This window comes from Trichogramma pretiosum, unplaced genomic scaffold (genome assembly GCF_000599845.2).
Source record: "Trichogramma pretiosum strain Unisexual culture from Peru unplaced genomic scaffold, Tpre_2.0 scaffold34, whole genome shotgun sequence".
Taxonomy (NCBI): Eukaryota; Metazoa; Arthropoda; class Insecta; order Hymenoptera; family Trichogrammatidae; genus Trichogramma; species Trichogramma pretiosum.
In genome coordinates this window covers 1,135,581-1,146,366 of record NW_019641683.1, presented here as the reverse complement: position 1 = coordinate 1,146,366, position 10,786 = coordinate 1,135,581, and the positions used below count along the sequence as shown (strand labels likewise).

Here is a 10,786-nt window from a genome sequence, read left to right as displayed (position 1 = left end):
CATCAATATATTAATTCTTGATTGCTGATGATTGATTACGCTCTCTTGTACTAAATATACATTTTTTGAATATTAAATTCATAGAATGCAAAGAAGAATAAATAACAACTTTTTTTCTTTTATTATAACATTCGACAAAAACTGTTCTAGTTAGTATAAAACTTGTCATATGCTTTAAAATATGTACTTTCGGAAAAAGTGTAAAATACAAATTTTATATCAACACAGAGCAAAATATATTTCAAACGGATTCCTGAGCTTTTCTATACTCGTACACGCTGCCTCGCTCGATAAAGGTTTTTGACGATTCCTTAGGTAACATAACTCGATTTGAGCTGTACCCATATCCACCACCTCCAGGAGTTTCCAGAAAAAAAATATCCTAGAAAGCAGAAATTATTCTATATTATTCATATAATAACCAAATTTTTCTAAGAAATTATTTTCATGAATGTTATTTTGTTACACTACATAGGAAATTCTTCAAAACTGCCCAGAGGTTTCGAATTTGAATGAGATATAGTTACTTTAAATTCATTAAATGTTTTTAAAATTATTATCACGCGAAAATAAGTTGTCAATAAATTGTTAGCAGTTTTTTTATATTAAAAGAGATAATCCACAGCAAATCTAAATGAGCTTGATTAAAAAGATAAATGATAAATGTAAGCTTACCCCAGCGACTACATTTACGGCTGCTTTCGAACTCAAGTTTATACATCGTTTGTCTTTTCGTATCAAAGTATTCTTGCCTCGTGCGCCAGGTTCCCCACCTTCAAGACCGCGAGGACTATGCACTCTTCTCTCAGTCAATACAGATAGAATCATAGAAGATCTATGATAAATCAAATATTGTAAAAAAATATCATATTTCAAAAAACTATTTAAATAATACACGATAAGTACTTAATTTTTATTACCTAAATAAAAATTCACGAATAACTCCATTACCACCATTAAAGGCTCCGCTTCCCCCACTATTTGGTCGCAGATGAAATTTTTTCAAAATCACAGGATATCGTACTTCTAAAATTTCTGGATCAGTAATTCTTGTGTTAGTCATATGAGTGTGTATCCCGCTTCTACCATCCCAAGAAGGACCCTATAATTATTATTATTTAATACCCTAATTTTAATAATTATTTATGCAGTTTATGTCGTGTGTCGACTTACTGCTCCTGCACCTCCGGCGACTGTTTCATAATACCCCCAATTTTCAGTACCAAGTGTGATATTATTCATGCAACCTTGTGATGCAGCACATGCTTGAAAAGCTGTGAGAATAACGTCAACAACTCGTTGAGACGTCAACACGTTACCTCCAACAACGGCAGCCGTATCCGATGGGTCCAATATCGATCCTTTAGGTATTATAACTTTCACTGGTTTTAAGCACCCCTACAAGATTTGAAATAAATGATTGAAAATGTTAAAATTTATAATAAAATTTATAAAATACATTTCAAAAGTTAGAATATTACTTGGTTGAGAGGTACGTCGCGTCCGACGATACTTCGAAGACAATAAATCAAAGCCGATAGAGTTATAGCTCTAGGAGCATTGCAATTTCCCCAAACTTCGTAACCAGTGCCCCTTTAAAAATATGCAGTTTTTCATAATACTTTAAATAAACAAAACTCGGAAAAATATTTTTACTTTTATACAAAGAATATCAGTTTGTTAACAATGCACAAACTTAAACTATATCGGTAAATCCGCCGACTTATTGTAACTTAAAATTTTTTTCAACTAAATCATGTTGAAGAACAGTCCTGTTAATATTGTATATAACTTTTTTTATCGAAAAGGGCACACTAAAAACTTAAATACAATCGATTTTATGGCAAAGACCCAATCTTAAAAAAATTAATCTCTCGAAAGAGGTGTTTCGGATCATGACCTGATTCTTTAGAAGAGGTAGGGTTTGCATCGTAGAATCAAATTTCGTGTGCGTACCCTATTTAGTAAATTACAGTAAAACTCCGATAATTCGAAATCTCAAATACAGGCTGTAATTTCGAATTAACGAGAATTTCGAATTAACGAAGTTTGAATCGATGAAGTAAACGAGAGGAATTGTAAAAATTTCGGATTATAGAAAAACACAGATAATAATTAAAATAAGTTATTTTAGGTTGAACGGAAAGCCTTTGTTGTTTTTATAAGAAAGGACTTTTTGCATAGCAAAAAATAAATCATCAGAAATTTTGTCATCACAGGACTCATTGAAATTTCTCTCTTCTTTAAACTTTTCGATTGCTCCACTGGGTGTAGGAATTATTTTACTGGTACTTTCTTATCCTTCTTCGTCATCATCATCAGATGATTCCTTATTTAATTTTCGTTTTTTTTTTAATATCAGCAACTGTTTCTTGCTCAGTTTTTTCTCCAATTAATGATACATCATCATCAACAGAAACATATTCTTCCCAATCATAATTTCTATCAACTTCTTTAACTATCTGTATAACTGGTTCAAATAAAATTGCGAAGCCAGCCTTTCCCAAACTTAACGTGCTTATTTAATATTGTTGTTATGCTCATGCACAATACGTACTTGCGTATGCATTGTAGTGTAATGTAAATAATTTTTCAGTCTTTCATTTCGAATTGTCGATGTAAATTTATATTACTTCTAAACCTTAAATGCAAAATTTCATTTCAAATTATCGAGAATTTCGAATTATCATAGTTTTACTGTATAAGATTTTATAGACAATCTCGAAAGTAGTAATTTTTTAAAAGTCATTACGAAATCTTAAATGCCTGAAACACCCCATTGGATATCGTATAATTTTTTTCATGTTTACGCCGTAGAATCAATTGTATTTTAGTTCTTAGTGTACTCACATAATAAAAAAAGTTATATACAATATTAACACGACTGTTTATCAACATGATTTAGTTGAATAATGGTAACGAGTGGGTCGATTTAGCCATATACATATATTTGGATTAGATTCCGAATTTTTTAAATAAACATGTAGACGAGGTCTAAGGATTTTCCTGAAATTTTGGTAAGTTATAGTACATTGAAAAATAGTTTCAAAACTGGGATTCTGGACTCCGATATCGCACGTAGCCTTCAGAATTCTTATGGACGTATTTTTACTATTTTTAATCTTTATGGAGCTGTTTTTTATTTAACATATCTGAAATAGATCTCATCCACTGGTTCATTTAAAAAATTCTGGATCTGACTCATATACAATTAACACATTGTAAAATTTATTTTTAAATGATCGTTTGTAAATTGGTTGAAAATAATTGAGTTCTGACCTGAAGTCGCAAACTGCTTGTCCTTTGTCAACATCGATGCTTAGTTTTAACATAATTTCAGTTCCATCGTCCATGAAGTCAGATGCAGTTATTGTGGGAAGTCCAAATTTATTGATGAGTTTATTACCTACCTCTTTCAACATATCTCTTACGGCTAATTCTGCATTGTCTTGAATGTGTTTCATGTACGCTTGTACAACATCCAAGCCGTAAGCCTGAACTAATTCATTTACTAATTGAGCACCCTTCGAAAACATATCAATATTTGTTATTAACTGCATTGATTATAGACAGTAATTACTAAAAAGACACAAATTACTTTCTGATTCGCAGCTATTTGAGCTTTGAGATCGCTAATGTTATCTGGTAAATTTCTTGTTCCAGAACTGCCAGGAATCTTTCCTGGTGCCATCAATTCTTCGGTTAATTCTTTTTCTCGAAATTTACCGTCACGAACAAGAATGAAACTTTTGAACGTTGCTCCTTCCTATTAAGCAATAAAATCATAATAATTTAATATTATAATACCATATGTAAAGTTTATAGAGTTAAACTAAATATTTGAGAACGAAATTTGAAAGATTCTTAATCAAATCATTTCTTTTTCATGTAACAATAATGTTATAACATACTTCAGCCAACATTTTGGAATGAGGAGGCATCGAGCCAGGTGTAATACCACCTATATCAGCATGGTGGCCTCTACTAGCCACGAAAAATACTGGTCTTTTCTCATCTCTATAAATTCAAGATGAAATAAATGTCAGTTTTTTCATTTAATGCAAAAAGGAAATTCGTAACGACCGAAATTTTCCAAGTCTAATTCAACTTACTGATAAAATACGGGTGTAATAACCGTAAGATCTGGTAAATGCGAACCTCCTGCTGAAGGATGGTTAGATAGTATTGAATCCCCAGGCACAAATTTGCCTTTACATGATTCTATTTGAAATTGTACCGTTTCTTGCATGGCTCCAAGATGTACAGGAATATGCGGAGCATTTGAAACCAATCCCCCGTCGGGTCCAAATACAGCACACGAAAAATCTAATCTTTCTTTTATGTTTGTTGATATCGATGTTCGCTGCAAAATTCTTTTATATGGAAAAATAAAAATTCAGTTCGGCGATGCAACTTTTCATAGTACATTATGACACGTGTACACTATACTTTTTTATAGCACTGTGCTAAGTTCACGTTTAGGCCCCCTTTGGCGAGATAAAAGGTACTCATAATAGCGCCGCGGTACAATAATGAGCAGCTGAAGTCACGGCAAAGCGTGCCTTAAATGTGAGCTTAAGCCACGTAGTGCTATAAAAAATCATTCGTTTTTAATTCCAAACTTACCTTCCCATTTGTTCGGCAATACTCATAAATCGATGAGAAAATATGCTTAGTTGTATTGCATCTAGATCTGTGGTAATTTTCAACTGCTGAACGTCGCCAATTGCTATTTTAATGTCACCTTTCGGAGTAATCAAAGCAGTACACCCAGGCTCAACTAATATCGTACTCAAACTGTCCATTATAATAGCTGGTCCAGTAATTGTGTGACCAGGATTTAAGGATTTCAATTCATATACATTTGTGTCCTGATATCCTCCTTCAAAGTACACTTTTGTAACCTGAAAATTTACATTAAAAATTTATGTATAAAAGTCATAGGGCACGAAATTGTTCTTGCTCTTTTGGAGGCAGTTGTAATTTAAATAGAAAACAAGTTCGAATTCATTGAATGAACTTACATTTTCCACTTTGGCCTTATCTTGATTTTTTGTTATGGGAATATCATCAGAAATTTCAGTTTTTCCAATTCCGCGTACTCTAATATCGCTGACTAGTATTTTTCTATCAGGCATAGTGAAACCAAATTCTTTTTTATACCTTTAAAAACATTTAAATATGAAATAATTTTGATCAATTTTATGACGTGTTTTTGATCCTTCTCAACTTATTTATGATTACCTGAGCAAAAATGAGGATGCAAAATCGCCATGTTTCAAACAGTTATGATTAGCAGTGACACTATTGTCAGCTGGGCACATTAATGAACAATCAGTTCCTTCATATCTCAAATGCAAAAAATATTCCATTTGTAATTGATTTTCCAAAAAACCTTGAGCTAAAAGTTTTTTTCTAGCCTTTTCTTCTAAAATATCCAATCTTTTATCCAAACGTTCGAATGACTCTGCAAATTTAAAAATTCATTTGAAATGAAATTTAATAAAAATGTTGTAAATCGTAGTACGGGAATACCTTGGTTGTAAACTTCTACGCTAGGCTCTTGTGCTTCTTCAACAACATCAGCTAATGCCATACCATAGGCTGACAAAATTCCCGCATATTTATGAATAAATACAGTTTTCATCCCAAGAGACCTTGCTATAGCACAGGCATGCTGTCCTCCAGCCCCACCAAAACAAGCCAGTACGTGGTGTGATGTATCATACCCTTTACCCTTTATATAAAAATAAGTAAAAAATGTGCTCTATGCAAAGTAGGCTATTCAAAGTATGCAAACAGTACCTGCGTTAAGGCTCGAATTGGTCGACACATAGTTTCATTAGCCACTCGTATAAAGCCCATAGCTATTTCCTCAATGCTCAATAGTTCATTTTTATTTTTTCCCTCTGCTTCATAAAAATCATTTACCTAAAATTTCAAGATTTACAGTAAATATAAATATTGCTGTGAGTATTTTTATCTTCAAATTCAAAATTAAATAAGCACACCTCTTTCGCCAATTTACAAAAAGCTTGATATGTGATATCTTTATCTAGAGGTTGATTTTCATTTGGTCCAAAAATTTTTGGAAAATATTCTGGTAATAATCGACCTAAAAGCAAGTTGGCATCAGTTACGGCCAGCGGTCCTCCTTTCATGTAACACGCTGGACCTGGATGAGCTCCAGCACTTTCTGGTCCTACTTGAAATAAACCGGATCGGAAAAAGAGCATAGATCCCCCACCCGCTGCAACGGTGTTTATATCTAGCTATTTTGACAATACACAAAGCGAAACTTTTCTGATCTTTTTAAATTTCCTCACAGAATTTAATTTTTTCAAATTATTAATAATTTTTCTATGTTAAATACGAATAGCAAACCTGGGGGGCTTGAATTGTCACTCCTGCAGTTGTGCTTTCGAAAACATGTTCATAATTTCCACCGTAACGGCTCACATCTGTAGAAGTACCGCCCATATCAAAACCAATTACAGGTAAATTAGTTTCTTTTTGATAAGCAGTCATGGCATAGCCTACAACACCACCAGCTGGTCCAGACAAAATAGCTCGAGACCCATTGAATCTGTTTCTCGTAAGTATTTTCAATAATGAAGATTAAAATTTTTGTCATAGTCATTTCGGAAATAGTTATTTAAGCAATAGTACAGCAAAAGTTCGTTTTTCGCAGTCAGTATAATGCTTCGAAAGTAACAGATCCCGGTGCTGTGGCTACAGCGTACGGAAAAACGAACTTTCCACAGCTGTATCAAAAAATAGTACACTCAACTCGTGCGGAGTAGGTGTTCCAACTCCGCACTCGTTGCGTAATCTGCTATTTGAACACTGGTGTGCGGTAAAATTTCTGGTATTCCGTGAAATATCAAGCTTGTTATTTTGTAAATGTTGTATGCAACACGTGTCCAGCTTTTTCCGCACAGTGTGTGCAAAACAAGCCACTCGTGACGGCACTCGTGTCTCTTACATTTTTCCATGCCAGCGTAGTCGACACTCATGTCTTATTTGACGCATCGACTGACAACAGTCCTCTTGCATAGGTACGCTGTGCGCAATAGTACATTACGTCACTCGTGCGCGAAGTGGGTGATTCTCGCACGAGTGACGTATACTATTTTTTATCACGAGTTACGGGAAGTTTTTATTTCCCGCACGGCTGAGCGTGCGGGAAGTATGTAATTTCGAGAAGTATCGTTATTACAATACTGCTCGGGAATTACGTACTTCCCGCATGGCTGAGCGTGCGGGAAATCAAACTTCCCGCACGCTGTGATAAAAAATGCATTTTGATCACAATGGGCAGAAAAAAGACACGAGTGCCGATTACACCGACACGAGTGGGTTGATTTTCCGCACACTGTGTGCAAAAAGCTGGGCCCGAGCTGCATACAAAATTTTATGCAATAGTAAGCAAAAAATACTTTCATAAAAGTATGATATTACATACGAAAACGAGTCATTTTACTGTACCACGAACTAGTGCCCAAAAACGATTTTTGCGTACTGAAAAGGATGGGGAAAATGGGAGTTTTCGTAATAAAATAGGTTCGCATAAAGTATCATTAAAAAACCATAAAAACTTACGAATTCATTGGTGTAAGTCCACCGTCACTCTGCATAAATAATACATTAACACCTTCGAGGTTATTTTTGAAACCTTTGGAAAAGCCCTGAAAATTACATGATTTGAAGTGATTATTTATGAAAAAATATTTATGTATTCATTTAAAAGATGATTACTTTTAAATATTTTTTAATATGAGGAGTAAGATAGGCATCAGCAGCCGTTGTGAAACCTCTTGGAACAATTTTTGCCATTGGCATAATTTGATGGGAAAGTGAAATTTGTTCAAATCCAATTTCCTCGGCTATTTTTCCAACTTGAATTTCTTGCTCATTATAACTATAGCATATTAAATCGTAAAAAACATGAAATAAGCAATCATAGACGTATCAACTAGTAACATCTTACGTGTAACTGTGCATCAAAACCACAGATAAACTCTCGATACCCTTTTCTTTTAATCTATAAAGATCTTTTCTCAATTTAAGTTCATCCAAATCAGATATGATGTAAAGCTCTTCTCCAGTTGAGCCCTTCACTTTCTTCCAAGACATTTTGTCCATTTCACATTTATTATCCAATGAAGGTATAACTCTGATGTCAACTCCAACTACCTCAGAATATAAAACTTCAGGGGTCTGTATTTCCTGAATAAGGTAGTATAAATGTAAAATTAAAAAAATGTAATCGTACTACAGGAACACATTAAAAATGTATGTAAAATATCTTACAAGATCAAAAATATTTGGTCGAGCTTGATTACCAATGTACAAAAGATCTTCGAAGCCATTATTTATTAATAAAGCCATTTTAGCTCCTTTTCTTTCTAGTAAAGCATTTGTTGCGACAGTCGTGCCCATTCTTATCCATTCTATTAGAGAGGTATCAATTTTTCCTGTTATACGATTTCCAGTTTCCTGTAAAATGCATGAGTTTTACTCATTATTTCCTTAGCTTGTAAAATGGTACTAACTTGTTCTAAAATACGTCGAATTCCTTCTCTTGGAGCATCTTCATAGTTGGATGGATCTTCTGATAGCAATTTCATAACTCTTATTTTTCCATTCGGACATTTTGCATAAACGTCAGTAAAAGTACCACCGCGATCGATAGCAAAACAAAATCCATTGCGAGACATATTCAAATAGTGGACAAAAGTAAAAAATGTGAAAACTATTACAATCAAAGAAAATTAACAAAGATATTAAAGTTGAAAGTCCGACCTGTAAAGAAAAAAAAACAAAATTCAAATATTAAATCAGTTATTTATATCTTTTACGTAAAAAAAGTATACAATTTTAATAATGAGTTATAAAATCTTAATAATAATATTTCGATTTTTTATTTATTGAATTACGAGTTCAAAAAATAATTTTGAGATATTTTATTTTTTATCTGATTAACTCTTTTTTGGTTTGTCGTTACGGAATGATTATATTTGTAATGAGTAACAAAACATTAATAAATATTTATCTAAGTAGCTTGTTCAATGATTTTGAAAATTCATACATGATTAAAACCCAATCAGAATTCAACAATCTGTAACGGTCTTTACATTTTTTCATCATCAACAAGCAATAAAAAGTCATCCAGATAGATAAGCCGTAAAAAATCGAATTCCGTGTACGATCGTGATCAATTCAAGTTAATAAAAAATATTCAATATCGTACATTTTTTTAAACTAAATTATATTAGTGAACAAAAAAAAGACATTAAAAAATATTAAGCTGTGGGGAGGAAGGACATTTACACGTCTAAATTAACAATTCTTTTTCTCATATACTTGTTTAGCTTTATAAGAGTAAAAATAATTTTTTTAATTTTTGAGACCTAGTGACGTCTGCTACAAATGAAAAACTAACTAATAAAAATCAAAGCATACATAATAACTGTTCTGAGAAAATTATGAAAATAATGAAATAAAATATAGGTATTAAATGAGCATGAAAGCGCCCTCCAAATGAACTAGAATGAAAGAAATTAAAAGAAAGTAAAGAGATGGTGGCGCTTTTTCAAAAATTAAAATTTTTTTTTTCAGAAAATTGTTTATAACTCAAAAATATTTTGTCAATTAAATTAGTTGTACTTCATTCTAACATGTGCAGATTATGATTTTGAAATTTTGAAATTGAAAATTTTAGAATTGAATCATGCATATAAATTTGAAAGACGTTGTTTTAGACAAACAATTTCAGCAGATGACACATCGAAAAAAATTAAAATTAATTTTTCAAGTAGTTCAAAATCAATTCAGTATATATAAAAAAGTTTTATTATGGTATGTCTTTTTGCTTCATTGACAATGAACCTTGAAAAAAAATTTTATTTTTCACTTTATATCATTATATTATAATTCAAAATGTTGAATTATATTTAGCTTTAAATTGTCTTTTACCAAAAAAGTTTGAGCTATCAAATCAAATTTTTAATAATGATTTATAGATAATATGAAATCTTATATAAATTTCATCCTCATAAATGCGTAATAAAATATTTTATGATTTTGTGTAACAAAAAATAATAATAATTTTAACTTACCAACAATCGACTTTCTGCAACAAGCAGAAGCTTTTTATATGAACGTAGCAGCTATAACACGTTCAGCAATACAACTAGAATCGAGTTCTGTTTGATAAGCTTATTATATTCAAATGACAAGTTGCATCTAAAGAGCTGTAAGTGAGATAAAATTGTAAACATGCAAACACTCATATGATTAGTGATCAAGCTACGTTATACTGACTTTATTATTATTGCCCAATCACCTCTCAGAAATGGAAAACTACCTGTAATCGTTTTTACCGGCAATAATTTTTATTACAAATAACTGCAACTGTTTTTTTAGCATACGTTCACAGGAGGCTTCGGTAAATGAATATTATATAGTAGAAAAAAATTTATTTCTTCCAATTACACTTGCCGAATAATCAATCAAAATAAAGCTGCTGTGTGTTGTGAATAAGTCGGTGTACAGTTATGTTTACAATACATAAATAGAAATTGCGTCATTCATAATCAGTCACTTCATGCAAACATAAAATCCGTATAAGTATTCATTTTATCATCTGATAAAACACTTATTTTCTTCTTTATCGATACTAGTAAAAAAAAGTAGAGAGTCACATGAAAAATTCAAAAAAATTATATTTTAAAAACGAAGAAAAAATAGTATAAGAATTTTAATAGTTTTGAAACTTGAAAAA

General features: G+C 31.9%; 1 protein-coding gene across 2 annotated transcripts; it reads right to left on the bottom strand.

Annotated features, from left to right (window-relative positions):
- Positions 1 to 98: 98 nt before the first annotated feature.
- Positions 99 to 10,721, bottom strand: LOC106649274 (5-oxoprolinase). Of its 2 annotated transcripts, XM_014366588.2 has the most exons (23): positions 10,327 to 10,721; positions 10,122 to 10,256; positions 8,556 to 8,805; positions 8,314 to 8,499; positions 7,991 to 8,229; positions 7,759 to 7,921; positions 7,603 to 7,688; positions 6,385 to 6,586; positions 6,012 to 6,272; positions 5,806 to 5,931; positions 5,536 to 5,737; positions 5,245 to 5,467; positions 5,025 to 5,163; positions 4,627 to 4,904; positions 4,113 to 4,373; positions 3,912 to 4,017; positions 3,599 to 3,766; positions 3,280 to 3,524; positions 1,482 to 1,593; positions 1,174 to 1,398; positions 921 to 1,102; positions 676 to 835; positions 242 to 382 (listed from the first exon to the last, which is right to left on the bottom strand). In XM_014366588.2, exons 3-23 carry the CDS (start codon positions 8,718 to 8,720, stop codon positions 242 to 244), a joined length of 3,870 nt encoding a protein of 1,289 aa, XP_014222074.1. In that variant the 5' UTR covers positions 8,721 to 8,805; positions 10,122 to 10,256; positions 10,327 to 10,721. The 2 variants fall into 2 exon arrangements, with proteins under 2 accessions (XP_014222084.1, XP_014222074.1); XM_014366598.1 differs by lacking the exons at positions 10,122 to 10,256; positions 10,327 to 10,721 and having other exon boundaries at positions 99 to 382; positions 8,556 to 8,720.
- Between the last annotated feature and the right edge of the window lie 65 nt (positions 10,722 to 10,786).